This window comes from Abramis brama (genome assembly GCF_963993115.1).
Source record: "Abramis brama genome assembly, chromosome: 1".
Taxonomy (NCBI): Eukaryota; Metazoa; Chordata; class Actinopteri; order Cypriniformes; family Leuciscidae; genus Abramis; species Abramis brama.
In genome coordinates, this window is record NC_139963.1 from 75658901 (window position 1) to 75678655 (window position 19755).

The following is a 19755-nucleotide window of genomic DNA, read 5'->3' on the forward strand; positions in this document are numbered from 1 at the left end:
TCTTATATCGTTGGAATCCTTGGCTCAAGGCGGGCGAAATGGCTATCTCCGATTTGGATGTAGGCAGGAAAATTTTCTGCTATGTCGAATTTTGTCCAAAACCTACTTTTGCGAACTAGTCCCTGGTTTTTCGCCCGATCGGAACCAAACCAGTCTAGGACAATTCTCTGGACTCTCTAGATCAATAATTATCAAAAAAAAGTTGAACTTTGGCATTTGGGTGGCTGTAACGGGGTCACTTAGAAAAGGGGCGTGGCAAAATACACTCAAAAGCCTATAAATCCCAAAGGAAAACTCAGAACTTCACAAAAATTGATGAGCATATGTGTCAGAACATGGTGAGGAAGCATGCAGAGTTTCATGGAGATCGGACCATAGGTGGCGCTATAACTGGCAAAAAGCCTTCATTCTTATTAGGGGTTCAAGCATGCTCATAACTCTTAGACCGTTTGTCCCAGGATCAAGTGTCTCATATCGCTGGAATCCTTGGCTCAAGTCGGGCAAAATGGCTATCTCCGATTTGGATGTAGGCAGGGAAAATTTTCTGCTATGTCGGATTTTGTCCAAAACCTACTTTTGCGAACTAGTCCCTGGTTTTTCGCCCGATCGGAACCAAACCAGTCTAGGACAATTCTCTGGACTCTCTAGATCAATAATTATCAAAAAAAAGTTGAACTTTGGCATTTGGGTGGCTGAAACGGGGTCATTTAGAAAAGGGGCGTGGCAAAATACACTCAAAAGCCTATAAATCCCAAAGGAAAACTCAGAACTTCACCAAAATTGATGAGCATATGTGTCAGAACATGGTGAGGAAGCATGCAGAGTTTCATGGAGATCGGACCATAGGTGGCGCTATAACTGGCAAAAAGCCTTCATTCTTATTAGGGGTTCAAGCATGAAATGCTGAAACCCTATTGTAATTGTAAGGATTTGTAAAACGCATCGTGCAGGACAAACCGTAAGGCCTAGAGACTTGAAACCTGGCCAGGTGGTAGGCCTCAATTTGGGGACAACCTATCAGAGTATGACCCCGATTGGCCCATAGGTGGCGCTACAGCAACCAAAAGTTCAAAATCGCTCATAACTCTTAGACCGTTTGTCCCAGGATCAAGTGTCTCATATCGCTGGAATCCTTGGCACAAGGCGGGCAAAATGGCTATCTCCGATTTGGATGTAGGCAGGGAAAATTTTCTGCTATGTCGGATTTTGTCCAAAACCTACTTTTGCGAACTAGTCCCTGGTTTTTCGCCCGATCGGAACCAAACCAGTCTAGGACAATTCTCTGGACTCTCTAGATCAATAATTATCAAAAAAAAGTTGAACTTTGGCATTTGGGTGGCTGAAACGGGGTCATTTAGAAAAGGGGCGTGGCAAAATACACTCAAAAGCATATAAATCCCAAAGGAAAACTCAGAACTTCACAAAAATTGATGAGCATATGTGTCAGAACATGGTGAGGAAGCATGCAGAGTTTCATGGAGATCGGACCATAGGTGGCGCTATAACTGGCAAAAAGCCTTCATTCTTATTAGGGGTTCAAGCATGAAATGCTGAAACCCTATTGTAATTGTAAGGATTTGTAAAACGCATCGTGCAGGACAAACCGTAAGGCCTAGAGACTTGAAACCTGGCCAGGTGGTAGGCCTCAATTTGGGGACAACCTATCAGAGTATGACCCCGATTGGCCCATAGGTGGCGCTACAGCAACCAAAAGTTCAAAATCGCTCATAACTCTTAGACCGTTTGTCCCAGGATCAAGTGTCTCATATCGCTGGAATCCTTGGCACAAGGCGGGCAAAATGGCTATCTCCGATTTGGATGTAGGCAGGGAAAATTTTCTGCTATGTCGGATTTTGTCCAAAACCTACTTTTGCGAACTAGTCCCTGGTTTTTCGCCCGATCGGAACCAAACCAGTCTAGGACAATTCTCTGGACTCTCTAGATCAATAATTATCAAAAAAAAGTTGAACTTTGGCATTTGGGTGGCTGAAACGGGGTCATTTAGAAAAGGGGCGTGGCAAAATACACTCAAAAGCATATAAATCCCAAAGGAAAACTCAGAACTTCACAAAAATTGATGAGCATATGTGTCAGAACATGGTGAGGAAGCATGCAGAGTTTCATGGAGATCGGACCATAGGTGGCGCTATAACTGGCAAAAAGCCTTCATTCTTATTAGGGGTTCAAGCATGAAATGCTGAAACCCTATTGTAATTGTAAGGATTTGTAAAACGCATCGTGCAGGACAAACCGTAAGGCCTAGAGACTTGAAACCTGGCCAGGTGGTAGGCCTCAATTTGGGGACAACCTATCAGAGTATGACCCCGATTGGCCCATAGGTGGCGCTACAGCAACCAAAAGTTCAAAATCGCTCATAACTCTTAGGCCGTTTGTCCCAGGGTCAAGTGTCTCATATCGCTGGAATCCTTGGCTCAAGGCGGGCAAAATGGCTATCTCCGATTTGGATGTAGGCAGGGAAAATTTTCTGCTATGTCGGATTTTGTCCAAAACCTACTTTTGCGAACTAGTCCCTGGTTTTTCGCCCGATCGGAACCAAACCAGTCTAGGACAATTCTCTGGACTATCTAGATCAATAATTATCAAAAAAAAAGTTGAACTTTGGCATTTGGGTGGCTGAAACGGGGTCATTTAGAAAAGGGGCGTGGCAAAATACACTCAAAAGCCTATAAATCCCAAAGGAAAACTCAGAACTTCACAAAAATCGATGAGCATATGTGTTAGAACATGGTGAGGAAGCATGCAGAGTTTCATGGAGATCGGACCATAGGTGGCGCTATAACTGGCAAAAAGCCTTCATTCTTATTAGGGGTTCAAGCATGAAATGCTGAAACCCTATTGTAATTGTAAGGATTTGTAAAACGCATCGTGCAGGACAAACCGTAAGGCCTAGAGACTTGAAACCTGGCCAGGTGGTAGGCCTCAATTTGGGGACAACCTATCAGAGTATGACCCCGATTGGCCCATAGGTGGCGCTACAGCAACCAAAAGTTCAAAATCACTCATAACTCTTAGACCGTTTGTCCCAGGATCAAGTGTCTCATATCGCTGGAATCCTTGGCTCAAGGCGGGCAAAATGGCTATCTCCGATTTGGATGTAGGCAGGGAAAATTTTCTGCTATGTCGGATTTTGTCTAAAACCTACTTTTGCGAACTAGTCCCTGGTTTTTCGCCCGATCGGAACCAAACCAGTCTAGGACAATTCTCTGGACTCTCTAGATCAATAATTATCAAAAAAAAAGTTGAACTTTGGCATTTGGGTGGCTGAAACGGGGTCATTTAGAAAAGGGGCGTGGCAAAATACACTCAAAAGCCTATAAATCCCAAAGGAAAACTCAGAACTTCACAAAAATCGATGAGCATATGTGTTAGAACATGGTGAGGAAGCATGCAGAGTTTCATGGAGATCGGACCATAGGTGGCGCTATAACTGGCAAAAAGCCTTCATTCTTATTAGGGGTTCAAGCATGAAATGCTGAAACCCTATTGTAATTGTAAGGATTTGTAAAACGCATCGTGCAGGACAAACCGTAAGGCCTAGAGACTTGAAACCTGGCCAGGTGGTAGGCCTCAATTTGGGGACAACCTATCAGAGTATGACCCCGATTGGCCCATAGGTGGCGCTACAGCAACCAAAAGTTCAAAATCGCTCATAACTCTTAGGCCGTTTGTCCCAGGGTCAAGTGTCTTATATCGTTGGAATCCTTGGATCAAGGCGGACAAAATGGCTATCTCCGATTTGCTCGTCCTTCTGGCGCCAATTTCAAGTAAATTGCATTTTTTTTAAAAACCTATTTTTGCAAACTTCTCCTAGGTTTTTGGCCCGATCGGAACCAAACCACTGCAAGAGTATTCTCTGGAGTCTGACAATCAATAATCATCCAAAAAATTCAAAATTTCAATTAACGGTCGATAAGGGGAACCAAAATATTTGATGGCACCAGGGCCACTTTTACTAAAACGGTTATAAATTGTGAACGGAAAGAGATTTTTTTTGCTAAACTTGGGATACATCTTCCTGAGCTCAACCTGAGATCACTTGAAAAAAAATCGCAACAATTGGCCACTTGGTGGCACTATAAAACGGTTATAACTTGTGAACGGAAAGAGATATTTTCGCAAAACTTGGGACACATGTTCATGAGCTCATTCTGAGGTCACGTGAAAAAAAATCATGACAATTGGCCACTTGGTGGCACTATAAAATGGTTATAACTTGTGAGCGGAAAGAGATATTTTATAGAGAGATATATTATAGTTGACATGAAAAAAAACGTGACAATTGGCCACTTGGTGGCGCTATAACAGTGAAAAAAATCATGAAAATAGCTATAAGCGCACCCAACTGTTAGTCTACTGAAAATTGGCACGCAGTGTCTTTGTCCAGGGTGCCATGATAGTCTATGAGAACATTGGTGTATCTCAAAAAACTCAGTATACGTCATTGGCACAATGCCTTGAAGGAGCCTTAGAAGTTTCAAGCCAGTGTTTTTTCACAGGAGTGACCTCCTAAGACTCCTGAATCCTTGCAGAGTCCAACAATACCAAACATGACAGGTTTCGCCTTATGGTTTTTGTAAGTGTCATTTAGAGCTTTAAAAAATTGTGTTTATCTTCAAAGCCGTTAGTCCGATCGAGACAACAACAAAAAAACACAGGAAATTTGAAAACATAGGTAAATAGCTAAACAATAACGCCAAAATGTTAAAATTATGATAGGAACTGACAAAAAAATGAATTAAATCCAATCAATTTCACCCATGGATCATTTTGATGCTCTCACATGTTTGAAACAAACAATGATGGATTGTCATGAAATTTGTTTTGAATTGGGACTGGCGAATCCCCGTCCATACTGTCAATGACCATTCGCAAAGACCCGCCCACTTTAGTTACTGTCTGACAAGCGACGCCACTCTCACACCACACCAAGTTCTCACGCAGTGAAAAATACATTGCGGATCAGAGAGGAGACTGTGCGCTGACAGACAAGTACTTTTGATATGAAACAAATGGCGCTTTTCCACTACAGCCAGCTCGGCTCGGCTCGGCTCAGCTCGACTTGACTCAGCTTTGTTTGGTTTTCCACTGTGTAAAAGTTGTACCTGTACCTGCTTCCAGGTACTTTTTTTCGTACCACCTCCGGCGAGGTTCTAAGTGAGCTGGGGCAAGCTGAGGCGATACTAAAATGTGACGTGAAAACACGGCAGACTGCTGATTGGTCAGAGAGAATCGTCACTATTCACTGCGTCATCACTGCACGCGCCAGACGGAGTATCCTGAATAAAAAACAGCAAAAACAAAAACATCCAGAAACAGCATACACTCGATTTCCTTCATTGTCCATTGTGTGTGGCAGCGGATGTATCTCGCGTAGAAGATTAAGTTACGGCAGTTTCCTGCAGCGTCGCTATGACGACCAGGTACTATTGTGGAGGTACTATCTGCAACGGAAAACGGAGCGAAAAGCGAGCCGAGTCGAGTCGAGTCGAGTTGAGTTGAGCTGGTACTGGTAATGGAAAAGCGCCAAAAGTCTCACCTTTCAAATGTAGTCATTTTTTAGAGACATTTAAACAATAAATACCGTTTTGTGACTCTTTAATGTGTCTGACAGATCGCTGTAGACTCAAGGCTCAGTTAAAGCTGCTCGTGAACCGATCATCTCTTCCTTCTAGTTAATTTATAGCATTAAAATAAACATGAATGAACATAAAAGGAATGTTGTTTTAAAGTGCTAAGACGTCAGTACACTTTGTTTTTCAAATTTAAATCCTCCAAAGTTAATCTACTAACTCTCCTGACTGCTTTGTGGGACAAAATGGCGGATTATGATTAGTCAGATCACCTGTCAATCAAACTCCCTGCGAAGGGTCAATTGAGAATGCCCGTGTGCACAATCCTGATCTAATCGACAACTTTGCAGTTGCACATAGGAAAGCCCGGAAAATCCTGCTATAATGTAAGAGAGCATCTTTTTTATGTATTTGGACCTAGGCCTAACAATGTGTTATGGTGCGCTGTCACCAGTGTTTTTTTTGTTTGTTTTTTTTGGTGAGCGTAGGCTCCTCCTGATTTTGTTAGTCATCTCATCTCTTATATGCTGTGTATGATCATATCCTGCCCTATTGATGGTAGCCTACTCGCGGACATTGCATCATCAATGTCATCAATTGCGTCATCAAGGGGCCCGCCTTGATAATCCTACTTAAGTGCCCGGTGTTGGCTCGTTACGCCACTGAATATAATTGTCTAAACTCCTTATCAAAATTACATATTTACAACAAATTTGCCACATATATATAGGCACACTTTGAGTACTACTAATAAAAGTGGTGGAGATCAGGCAAGACTGTAAGAAGACTCAGGCAAAAAGGTGCTATAACTGTAAAAACGCTTTAAAACCATATATTTCCTATGGCAAACTGCATGTATTGGCTGTAAATTGACTTTTTCATCTATGATGGCAGTTGTTAAATGCTTGCTAAATAAAACGTAATGTCTTTTGATGCTTGTGTGCTTAAAGGCCTTAAAGGCCTTAACTGCTTGAACCCCGATAAATGCTGCTTGCAACTTTAATTTATTATTGTTATTCAGTGTTGTGCAAGTTACTTTCAAACTGTAATACATTATACATTACTTGTTACTGTTATTAAAGGTGCCTTATGTAAAAATTGAGGTAAAAATATCCAAAAAATGAGCTACATGCATCAAAAGAATGAGAAGAAATAAGGGCGATGATGTCATTAAAAAAATGTCAAGTTATAGTGCTGCAGAGATATCAACCTCAATTAGCATTAGCATTAATAGCCACGGCCCGACAGGTGTCGTAATACCAGTTTCGGCCATGGGAGGCGGTATGCCGGCAACATAACCACCAGCCAAACATGCAATACACGAATAACTCGCACGGCTTGTGGGCGTACTTGAACCTGATGTCAATCGTGTGGAAAGTAGCCTACTGCCCACTACTACATTCAAATAAAATCTGATAAAAAAGGAACAGAACCAGAGTAAACATTGGCACTGCTTTCCATCGCTGGAGACAACTAATGGACATGAAAAAAATGAGGTTTGACTTCGAACTTGCAACATTTCGTTTGGATTGGTAAGTAAGATGCTGTTAGTATTTCGTTAGAAGTTTGTTTTATATGTTTGTGTAGATTTTCGGGAAGTTATAACATAGAAATGTATCGAAGGCTGTTCGATAAACGTATATAACGTTCATAAATACAGTATTGTAATATAGTACACATAGCACAATCTCTATTGCTCTTTTTTTCTTGCCAACTACGTGACCTATATTATGTATATTAAATGGCTTTCCTGAGGTAAATCTGACATAATTGTTCTCCAGCTGTGTTATTGACCTCTTCACGATGATAAAAAACACTGATTGGTCGATATTATGTATGAGGAATACATTTTGGTAAGTTGTAGCCTAACGTTACTGTATCTTTCAGTGTTCGTGATTTTTTTACTATTAGCTAGTAGAGATGATCGGTTCACATGCGCTAGGGATCTGTCGTGTAACATTTACAAGCGCCAAAACGGTATTTAATTGACAGAATCTGAGAGCTGAGATTTTTTTATATCATAACTAACCTGCTCTGTCTAGTCTGTCGGTCTCCGTGTCCTCTTTGCTTCGCGATTTTTCTGTGCGTGAGAAAATTGATGTGTGGGGTGAGAGCGTGTGAAAAGTGTTTGCGTGTGTCTCACGGTTAATGCGTGAGAGTTGGAAGCTCTGGTTACGTTGGCGCTAGCTTGGTCAACATCAGCGAATGCTGTCTGTCAAATTAATGTAATTCAAACTAACAATAAAAATGTAATATGAACAAAACGAATATGAACATATTCACTGGTAAAGGTGAAGGGGAGTAGCTTGAAGATATTCATACTCTAGAGTAGACCAACTCACTTTCTGGAGGTATACTGCCCCCATCTGGTATGGAATGTGGAGTACGAATTTATTTATTTTTACATAAGGCACCTTTAAAGAGTAATTCTTTACCTTACAATATTACTGTTTCAGAATTGTAATGCGTTACATTACTCCTGTATTACTTTTGAGTTACTTTAACCAAAATAACTACAGAAGTAGAACTTAACATTCTAAAATGACTAGGGCTGTAAAGATATGCGATATGAAACCGCGACACTCAGATTCATGAACCTGTGTCGGTGTGCGGTGTGAGAAGGCAGAATCACGACACACCCCACACGTCCAGATCCAAAGCTACCACATCTTTAAATTACTATTAGTATTATTTGAAATTAACATTATAAAATACGTAGACCTACACCACAAAACTAGTTGAGAATAAATTATTTAAAATTGGGCAATTCCAGCGTTATGGACGTGACATTTGCAGTAAAAACTTGAAATATAATTAAATTCTCAGAAAATGCATTTAATACCAATATATTGAAACGTCTGTTTATACATCCATAGGCTACTCCCTTAATAAACGAGTCCATACATTAGAAAAATATACACGCATGCATTTTATATTTAATATGAGGGAAATAGCGTGACAAAAAATCTTTAACTTTTAGGTAGGTTATAGGAAAATATTTTTTAGTAATTCTGTGAATTAGCCTACACTAAGCAAACCAAAAGTAGGCCTAATACTACCCACCGGATGAAGAAGGGTTGGCTCTCCACAGAACATAATATATTCATTTTATTTTATTTTATTTTATTTTATTTTGCGTGTTCGCATTTATGAGGAAAAAACGATGTTACGGTCGTGTCAGTTCTTCGTAACGGACGCGTGGCCGCTCTGAAAGCGGCACTAAAGAACGGCACTAAAGCTTTCACAGAGACATCAAACAGAAAGCACAAAACCTTTCTTTAAAGTGAATTTCGTTTTGTATTAATTGTATCTTAATTTTAATCAATAATTCATCTACCGATTGCCTGTATTTAATAAGTAAGAAGTAAATAAGTAGACAAGAGATAACCAGGACAGGGAGGCACGGGCGTCTCATAAATGAACCGAAACTCAGCGTCTACTTGCCTCACAGTCAGACATGTCTACTTTTAAACAGAACAATTCAAAACGAAAGAAAACTGACTGCTCTCTGGTTAGAAAGAAAACACAGAAGAACAAACAGAGTAATGCGCATACGTCCATCCCGCGAATGTACAGTCTTCTTCTACCATATTCTCCCATTACAAGCACAGAGACCGAAATGATCGCGGCACTCCTGTAAAACCTGCCCTAAACACGATTTTACTGGACTGTCACACAATACAAAGGTAGCCTACACCAGCAAGAGGGAGATGAATGAAATCAATATATCAGAAGCTGTCATTTAGTCATTATTTACAAACTTGGACACCACACGCGGCTATTGACTGACCACGAATAGGTAATAACTTGCATTTTTCATTCGTTAATGTCTCGCGGTCTGGCTGTATTTATTTATTTATTTATTTATTTATTTTTTTGAACAATTAAATTTTGGGCTAAAAGTGTGTTGTAACGCATGCGTTACTGAACATGTACCAAGTAAAATAAAACTGAAAATTGATTAGTAATGCCTTACACTACTGCGTTACAACAAAAAGTAATAAGTTACTGTAATACATTACTTTTGTAACGCATTACTCCCAACACTGTTGTTATTATAATAATATACCACTGCTTGGCTGAAGAGGCGGGTCCACCGGCCGGCTCAGTCTCACACAAAGCCCGCCCTTTTACCCATATATGGATTGGCCAGAAGGTGGGCGGGGTTAGGATTTCCCAAGATTTTCCAAGATGGCACCGCCCATACCCCCCATAAACGGCCTCAAAACCGTTCTTCAGAAAGTCTATGGGTGACGTCACAGACGCTTTGTCCATATTTTTTACAGTCTATGGTCTTTACGTGTTACTGTCCTTTTCTCCAGGCAAAGTATTTTTGGATTAAATGCAATACATTTGAATATGTATTCTCTCGTTATTTCATCTGACTATAAATGAAAAGGTTTTAATGATATCTTTGGATCATTAATTGTGAGCGAATGTTTGACTATTCCTTTTAACTCTTTAATGAAAATAATGTCAAAGTCAGTTAAAATAATCAAATGTAACAATTTATTATGTCAGGTTAAAGTATCATGCCAATTTCATAATCAATTCAAAGATAATCGATACAAAACATCAAATGCTCTGTAATAAAGAGAAAAGATGCAACCCAACATTAAGAAATACATGAGGCTGAGAGAGATCTCTCAGCCTCATGTATTTCTTAATGTTGGGTTGCACGGACCAATCTGAAGTACAGAAAAGGCCCCGAGTTCCCTGCTGCATTTCATTAAATAGCCAGACCTCTTTCACATGGAAACATGTGCTAACAAAAGAAATTAGCATTCAGAGGTTACATCTTTTGGCGGTGTGTGACCATTTGTCTTGAGAGACCACCTTCCATTGTAACTCAGTTATCTTTTAACTCTTAAAAACCTTATTACCTTTTGTTTTACTTATTTGGAAATGAGACATTTGTGCCAGTCGCACTGTGACATTTTAAATGATACCAAACATGAAAAATACTCTGTGATAATCATTCATATTAAACTATACATTTTCTTGGGTGATTTACATGTGGTCTCAGCATGAGAGAGGGGGAGTGAGGAAAGGGGGAGAGATGTGTTCTGAGGTGAGACTTTGCCTCTCAAATGGTGAGTTCAAATGGTAATTTCCAGAGAGGTCCTTTGTTCTCTCAGGGTCTGGGTGCTCCCCAACCAGACTGTCCGCCATTTCCTAATTTCTCAATTCTTACAACGGTATGGGATTTTTTCGTAAAAATAAGCAACAAATCTCGTGGTTTGGCGGCTTACTGACAACACCACCCCCCCCACCCCCCCCCACACACACAAAAAAAATCTCTCGTGGCCGCGTCACACACTGCAGATGCGATCAAGAACGCATGTAGCTTGTAAATGACAATGGAAATGAATAATTATAAAGCAGTATTCTTTATTAACAAATAAACAAATTAACATTTATATTAAATTGTAAATATTAATAATTAACTATTAATTAGACTAAACTTAAACAACCTTTTTTAATAATTATAAAGCAGTTTTCTTTATTATTAACAGCAAATTAACATTTATATTACATTGTAAATATTAAAAAATGAACTATTAACTGCTTTATTTTTCGGTCTTCAGGTTTCGTGACAGGAAAACCACATGTTAACTTTGTATGGTTTCAGCGAGGATCTTAACGGAGTGACAATGTTGCCAGCCGCACTGAATACACGCTCCGAGGGAGTGCTCGTAGCGCATATAGTCATATATTTTCTGGCAACTTTCGAATCGAGCCTGATTATCCCGCCACCAGGCAAGCGGATCAGAGTGCAGATCGAGGGCTTCCTCCTGCAAATACCTTGCGACTTCAGTGTCTGCACGGATTCTTTTTGGGACCGGATTGGAGGAATGTGCTTTTCTCTTTCCAAGCAGGTCCGCAAGATTCATTTTATTTGGATGAGGAGGAGAAGATGATGGCGCACTTCCTCCTTCTCCCTGTCCATCCGCAGCGGTACTCATGGCACCTTCTCCATCCCCGACATCACGCCACTCTTCGGGCATTGCCAGCATCTCCTCCAGGAGCGCACCTTTAACGTTATCTCTGGGGTTGATGTCCTTGTATCTTAGGTCAATGAATGAGGCCTTTGCCAATAGTTGCTATGTTGCAGGTGCACTATATTTGTCTTTCAAGACTCCAACCATTTTTCTTTTCACGTTGTGCATAAACTGCATGTCTTCATCGTTTGGGAGCAAAACATCCTCAGTTAATAACTGTAGGACTGGTTTAACAGAGGACACTGTAACTGTCTTCTCGGAAGACAGCGCATCTGTAAAATCTGCGGCCTTCTTCAGCGCTGCATTAACGGATTCGAGGACTTCGATGTCCTGCCACGTCGGTATCAAATGTTGGCCGCGCCGGTCATCCATCAACACCCTCCTAATGGCTGGGACTTGCTTGAGAACGCGCGCAACCATTTTCTGCTTAGTGCCCCACCTGGTAGGACAATCCTGTGAATACATTAAAAACACAATTGTAATCCCCAATTAGCCTATGTTTTTTGTTCTGTGCAATGAAATGTATTTATTTATACACCATGCCACTACCTCCTTTTCGCAACCAGTGCAATGTCACATCAATCTGTATTTTTTAGCCTAGGCCTATATATGATGCTCTTATTCTTATTTTCCATTTCTTTATTTTTTATTTAATGTGTATTTTTGCCATCTGTTGGCCCCACATTACATGCAGGAAAAAACTAGGTTAAATCATACGCACGATTTATAAATAGAGGGAACAAATTAGTAAATCGTGTGGACGGTTTATCAAGTCGAGGGAACAAAGTAGTAAATCGTCCGCACGATTTTGCAAATCGAGGGAACGAATTAGTAGCCTAAATCGTGCGCACAATTTAGCCTATTTTTTTTTTCTTGCACCATGTGCAGGGCTCTGTAGTGTCTGGAGCTGCTGTAACAAGCGAATTTCTCCAGCTCGGGATCAATAAAATCTAATCTTATCTTGATCATGTAAATGGGCAGCAGAAATTCAGAGCATTGATTGGCATTTCCATAAGTTTTGCCCAGTTATTTACAGGATTTTAGATTTTGTTATTTTGTAATATGAAATAACATTTATTTATATAACTTTGCTGTTTTTTTCGATATCTTTTGAGTTTAATAGGAATTATGGAACAGGTTTTGTCATTGTTTGCAACCCATTATTTTGTAGAATAAATTATTCAAAGTTTCAGCAAGTTGCGTTTGGACGAGTGCGTTTAAATCCACGGACTGTTACCTGAAAAACAACGTCTAAAGAAATAAGAATCGAAGTTTAGCACAACTCACCAGAACTAAGCAATGTTGGGGCAGGTTGAGCTTCTTTCTGCAGATTTCTCTTCTTTTGCCAGCTCTGCGAGAAAGTCGTCACCAATGTTCTGCACACACCCATGGCTCGGGCAGTGCGGCCCTTTTCTGACTTCATTGCATTGGTAACGGCAAAATGCAGATTATGGCCAAAGCAATTTTGCCATTTCCAGCCAAGTTTTCGCACCGCAGCCACAATATTTGCCCCATTGTCTGTGGTAATACATACCAGTTTCCTCTCGTCCAGGGACCACTCTTGGAAGGAGGACCTGAAGGCTTCCGCCAGGTTGTCACCCGTGTGACTTTCTGGCGTGATCATGGTCTCCAGGCACTTCGATTTTAGTTCCTAGTTTGCGCTGAGATAGTGTATGGTCAGGCTCATGTATGGCATCATGTTTACGCTTGACCACATATCAGTTGTCCCTGAGAAATGATCAATGTCTTTTAAGTCCTGTATTATGCCGTCCTTCACTTACAGATACTTTTCAGGGATCGCTGTTTGAGAAAAGTACTTTTGGTCAGGAAGTACATATTGCTTATCAAATGCCTGTAGCATGGCTTTGAACGCTGGCTTCTCAACGGTACGGAATGGCACCATTTCTTCAACCAAATAACGAGTCACGCTGCCTCTTTGGTACTTCGCACCTCTCGCAAAGGCCTCGGAGACTCCCAACTGTCGCTGCTGGCCTGAGGTTGTAGGCTTAACGTTACCTAAGGTAGGTGTGCTGCACCCAAGTCCGGCAAACACCACAGGATGGTTAATTCTAAGATGTGATCTTAAATTAGTGGTATTTTCCTCGCGAGACGGATACTTTTGTGCGACAAATACAGCATACTGCCTTGTCCAAATTCACCGGCTGCCCCTTGTCACCTGCCTCAAAGCCAAAATGTGCCCAAATAGGTGACACAGTATTTGGCCGTCAACTGTTATTGCCTATACCACATAAGAGAAGTATCGCTACTTGCAATTAAAATCTAACTCCAACTGTTTATGTTATGCTTTTGTATTTTATGCCTGTGTTTGTGTGTATTTAATTGAACATTATCTGTAAACATCACAAGTACCGAAACCTAGCAGTTAATTAAATTAAAAAATAAATCCCCCATATGTTTAATGGACTGTCCCTTCCTTGCACAGGAAGCGTTTTTTTTTCTCCAGAAGCCCTTGAACATAGGACATAGGAATACAGTAACTTATAAGCAAAGATGAATGTGTTTATAGTTCATATCACACCCCATATGCACTCCTGTAACTCATCATGCACTGCAACATTAGGCTTTATGTTTATTTCACCAGTGATGGTTGGTTGGTCAGATGACAGGAAGTTAATAACCACAGGAGGATTACATGGGGGTATTGTAGAGGAAAGTTGAGTGTCACTCAGAGTCAAGACCATTCAAGACCACAGAGCAAAATCCTCAGTGTTAAAGTACACAGTTCAGAGTCTATATGAGCCCAATCTACAGAGAGGACAAAGTTACACTGGTATAGTGTCACTATATAGCAACGGATTTAAACACTCGGTTGGTCAGATGAGAGGAAGTTAATAACCACAGGAGGAGCTGATGATGTTTAAAGGAGGATCTGTAACTATATATAATGAGGAAGACTGACAGAAACAGAAAATGGCTGATAAGTGTGATCTGTGTCTGCTGGGACTGATCATTCTCTCTTCACTTCTCACAGGTAAAGAAATCTGTATTTTCTCTAAAGACATTTAGTGGAATTAGTCTGGAAAGAGTTCATTTGAACATGCTCAGTTTATTCTTGCACACATTCACGTTGTGATCTCAGAGTTGTGTATTGATACACACAGATCATACTGTTTTATTCCTGATACTGGACATAGTGTCACTCAAACATCTGATGATGAAGAATTATCTTCATATTAAGAGTGTGTCAGTGATTTGAACAGCTCTCTGATAAAGACTAATAGTTTATTCTGGAGAGTGTGTTGTTTGCTTTAAGTCAGGAAAAATACTATGATTTAAAACTTCTGCTTTTTATCCTGGTATGTTTTATGTTTCATTTATTAATATATATCATAATGATCACTGAGATATACTGTGTTTCAGGAACCAGTGGAGTGGATCATGTGTTCATCAGTTTGGGTGAAAATGTCTCTCTGTCCTGTAATAAAGCTCTTTCTGACTGCAAATCAACTACATGGACCTACAACAGATTCAGTGATTCAGCAGAAGTTAAACTGATTGATGGAGGGATAAAGAATAAAGACACAGAGAGACATGAGAGACTGAGTCTGGAGTCTGACTGCTCTCTGAACATCAAGAACGTCACAGGAGAAGATTATGGATATTACATCTGCAGACAATATGTGAATGACAGACGACAAGGACCTGATGCTGATGTTTATCTGCATGTTCTTCATGGTAAGTTTATGATTATGTGGTCAATTTAAAAAGGGCAGATTCTCCCTTTAAACTCAGATGATGATTGAAGAGTCTGTGATTTGTGTCTTGTGTTCAGTTTCAGTGTCTCCATCATCATCATCATCATCTTCATCATCATCCTCACAGACTGAGATCAGTCCAGGCCGCTCTGTGACTCTCTCCTGTCAGTTGTATTCATATACTCTATACTCCTGTGATTATTTGGTCTATTTTGAGGGAGTTGTGCTGTTGTGGGTGAATCAGGCTGGTGTTGATCTGAAGACAGACTCCAGATATCAGATATTATTCTCATCAGATCAATATCGCTGTATCATCACTCTGACTACAACACTCCTGAATGAAGATGACAACAGAGAGTGGAGATGTCAGCTTACTCGCAGAAATCAACTCGAGACCTTAGTCAGATACACTGTCAAGTATTCAGGTGAGAAAACACTCTTTTCTGACAGATTTGTGAAAACTTCCACAGATTGGCTCTACTCTTTCTGATGGCTTCATACGTTTTGGAGTTGTAAAATATTAGTGTTCAAAGTCATAAACTGCATAACAATCCTTATAATTCCCAATATTGGCCTCCTACATGGGTCATACAGTGGGGAGAACAAGTATTTGATACACTGCCGATTCCTACTTACAAAGCATGTAGAAGTCTGTAATATTTATCATAAGTACACTTGAACTGTGAGTGACGGAATCAAAACAAAAATCCAGAAAATCACATTGTATGATTTTTAAATAATTAATTTGAATTTTATTGCATGACATAAGTATTTGATCACCTACCAACCAGTAAGAATTCCGTTTTTCTTTAAGAAGCCTTCCTGTTCTCCACTCATTACCTGTATTAACTGCACCTGTTTGAACTTGTTACCTGTATAAAAGACACCTGTCCACACACTCAATCAAACAGACTCCAACCTCTCCACAATGGCCAAGACCAGAGAGCTGTGTAAGGACATCAGGGATAAAACTGTAGACCTGCACAAGGCTGGGATGGGCTACAGGACAATAGGCAAGCAGCTTGGTGAGAAGGCAACAACTATTGGCGCAATTATTAGAAAATGGAAGAAGTTCAAGATGACGGTCAATCTCCCTCGGTCTGGGGCACCATGCAAGATCTCACCTCGTGGGGCATCAATGATCATGAGGAAGGTGAGGGATCAGCCCAGAACTACACGGCAGGACCTGGTCAATGACCTGAAAAGAGCTGGGACCACAGTCTCAAAGAAAACCATTAATAACACACTACACCGTCATGGATTAAAATCCTGCAGCGCACAAGGTCCCCCTGCTCAAGCCAGCGCATGTCCAGGCCTGTCTGAAGTTTGCCAATGACCATCTGGATGATCCAGAGGAGGAATGGGAGAAGGTCATGTGGTCTGATGAGACAAAAATAGAGCTTTTTGGTCTAAACTCCACTCGCCATGTTTGGAGGAAGAAGAAGGATAAGTACAACCCCAAGAACACCATCCCAACCGTGAAGCATGGAGGTGGAAACATCATTCTTTGGGGATGCTTTTCTGCAAAGGGGACAGGGCGACTGCACCATATTGAGGGGAGGATGGAAGGGCCATGTATCGCGAGATCTTGGCCAACAACCTCCTTCCCTCAGTAAGAGCATTGAAGATGGGTCGTGGCTGGGTCTTCCAGCATGACAACGACCCGAAACACACAGCCAGGGCAACTAAGGAGTGGCTCCGTAAGAAGCATCTCAAGGTCCTGGAGTGGCCTAGCCAGTCTCCAGACCTGAACCCAATAGAAAATCTTTGGAGGGAGCTGAAAGTCTGTACTGCCCAGCGACAGCCCCGAAACCTGAAGGATCTGGAGAAGGTCTGTATGGAGGAGTGGGCCAGAATCCCTGCAGTGTGTGCAAACCTGGTCAAGAACTACAGGAAACGTATGATCTCTGTAATTGCAAACAAAGGTTTCTGTACCAAATATTAAGTTCTGCTTTTCTGATGTATCAAATACTTATGTCATGCAATAAAATGCTAATTAATTACTTAAAAATCATACAATGTGATAAAAATTACAGACTTCTACATGCTTTGTAAGTGGGAAAACCTACAAAATCGGCAGTGTATCAAATACTTGTTCTCCCCACTGTATATGATATATTGCATAAATCAGACGAGTGTATTAAAGCCTAGTATGACCCATGTAGGAGGTCAGGTTTAGGAATTATAAGGCTTATGTCCTTCATTCAAGCTGAAGGTTTATTTGCAGAAGCTCAAATGTGTTTCACTCTCATATAAACCAGGAATAAATTATACAGTAACACAGTAATACAGTTATACAGTAATACAGTACAGTCTCTTCTCAACTACTGCCACTGTAAACTGTGATGATGGAACACAAACTGCATGTCATGATCGATATGAACATATGGGGCCCTATTTTAACGATCTGAAAGGCAAGTGTCATGTGGGCGGGTCTCGGGCGCTGTTGCTATTTTCCCGGCGGGATAAATGACTCTTGCGCCCGGCGCAAATCTAAAAGGTGTTGGTCTGAAGTAGCTTCATTATTCATAGGTGTGGTTTGGGCGTAACGTGAAATAAACCAATCAGAGCATCATCTCACATTCCCTTTAAGAGTAGACGCGCTTTTTCCATAGCGGATTCCTATTGTAACGGCGGATTTGCCAGGCGCGCGCCAGGAGCGGTTCACAGCCAAGGAGAGCAACGCTCTCGTAACGGCCGTAAAAGAGAGAAGTTACATTGAAATGGAGAAACCCACCCAAATTAACTTCGGTTAAACAGGCGTATGATAATTTGGGTAAATGTGTAAGCTAGATGTATGCTTTTATAATAAATTGTCTATCTATCTATCTATCTATCTATCGTAATAATGTATGATTTGCAAAAATGAAAACTGCTGCTTCTGTGTAGATGAGAGAATCAAAGTGTATGCGCGTTGTGCACACGCTACATTGATTATGGCCAAGCATGCGCCCTTAAAATAGCATATGAATAACATGCGCAACGCGCCACTGACTTTAAACTATTTTTTCCTGGTTAGTGGCGCAATTGTTTTCTAAACCTGCAAAATAGCATGAAGGAACGTTTGCGCCGGAACACGCCTCCTCTTTGCGCTGAACCGCCCTGGGGAGCGCAAGTGTATTTCCTAACTTACCGACGTGCATCTGTGGAGGGAAAAGTCCGCTTTGCGCGGGTGCAAAATAGGAATGATACAAAGTCAAAAATGATACATGCGTCGGTGTACAAAGTCAATTGCGCTGGGTGCAAGATAGGGCCCATGATGTTAATGTCCTACAGATGATGCGTCTGAACATTCATCTTCTGCAGATCCAGTCGCTTCACCAACACTGATTCCAGTCAGAAGCTCAAACTCTGAGAAGAAATCAAGCCGAACTACAGCAGCAACTCCTACACAAGGTTCATGACCACATGATCACTGTATAAAAAGATTTTTTTTTGGTCAATGGCGATAGTCATTCTCCTCCTGACAGCTTGAGAGTGAAGTAAGAAGATAATAGATGACAGACTCGTGCACATATTCATCATTTCTGTGATGTGAAGCTCAAGTATTATGTGATGATGATGTTGTGTATATGTGGCATTATGTGTTGAACTGAACTAACAGACGTGATCCACAGATCCAGCTGATACAGCATCAGAAACTGAAGTCTGTGTGTCTGCTGGATCATTATACAGAGGTACGACACGTTCATTTATACTGACAGCTTTATAACATTAAACTATCAGTCAGTCTGTAAATGCTTCATCAATAACTGTTGATAGTTGAATACCCTTGACTTCAGTCATGTACAGTTTCTCTTCTTCCTCTCATGTTTCCTGCAGTGATTGTGATTATTGTTGAGATCGCAGTGTTTGCTGCTCCTACTGTGATTCTTCTTCAGATCATCTGTGCAAGAAGAGCTGGTGAGTTTTGAGCCGCACACAATCTGATGATTCACACTCATCTGATCTGGAACAATCTGCAATCATGATAAAAACACATACGAGAGGTCAGTCAATGCTTTTATTTTGCAGGGAGGAAGGACTCGAAGCACCCAGAGGAAATAGAGATGCAGACAATATTAGAATAAAATACTGATGAGTTTAGAGCCAATCTGCAGCAATATTTACAATAGCAAAAACTTACAGAGGATTGTTCATTGTTTTATTTTCTTCTTCTCAGAAAACAGAGAAAAAACTCTGAGCACTTATAGTGACATAATCAAGTTTAGATTAAAAAAAAATGTACATATAAAAAGCCAGATTTATTTTCATTTATATGGATTTTATGGATATATTTTCCTACAGTGTTGAAAGTCATTTTCTTGTGCTTCATATGTAAACTGCTTTAAATATAATATTAATATAGTAATGGACAGACTCAAGGTGCGTTCACACCGGACGCGAATAGCGCGTCAGGCGCGAGTGATTTCAATGTTAAGTCAATGCAAAGCCGCGTTACGCGCG

The 19755-nt window shown here is 40.7% G+C and overlaps 1 protein-coding gene across 2 annotated transcripts in view; it reads left to right on the forward strand.

Moving 5' to 3' along the window:
* The window catches only part of LOC311089358 (uncharacterized protein), a 46812-nt gene extending 27291 nt beyond the window's left edge, over nt 1–19521 (forward strand). The window contains exons 1-7 of one of the 2 annotated variants that reach the window (XM_084123996.1): nt 14269–14585; nt 14975–15289; nt 15387–15734; nt 18616–18705; nt 18927–18986; nt 19132–19212; nt 19324–19521. In XM_084123996.1, coding sequence (XP_083980122.1) covers nt 14525–14585; nt 14975–15289; nt 15387–15734; nt 18616–18705; nt 18927–18986; nt 19132–19212; nt 19324–19379 — 1011 coding nt within the window. In that variant the 5' untranslated portion in view covers nt 14269–14524 and the 3' untranslated portion in view covers nt 19380–19521. Of the gene's footprint in view, nt 1–14268; nt 14586–14974; nt 15290–15386; nt 15735–18615; nt 18706–18926; nt 18987–19131; nt 19214–19323 lie in introns of those variants that run through there. The other variant, XR_014607676.1, reaches the window with a different exon arrangement.
* Nucleotides 19522–19755: the final 234 nt, after the last annotated feature.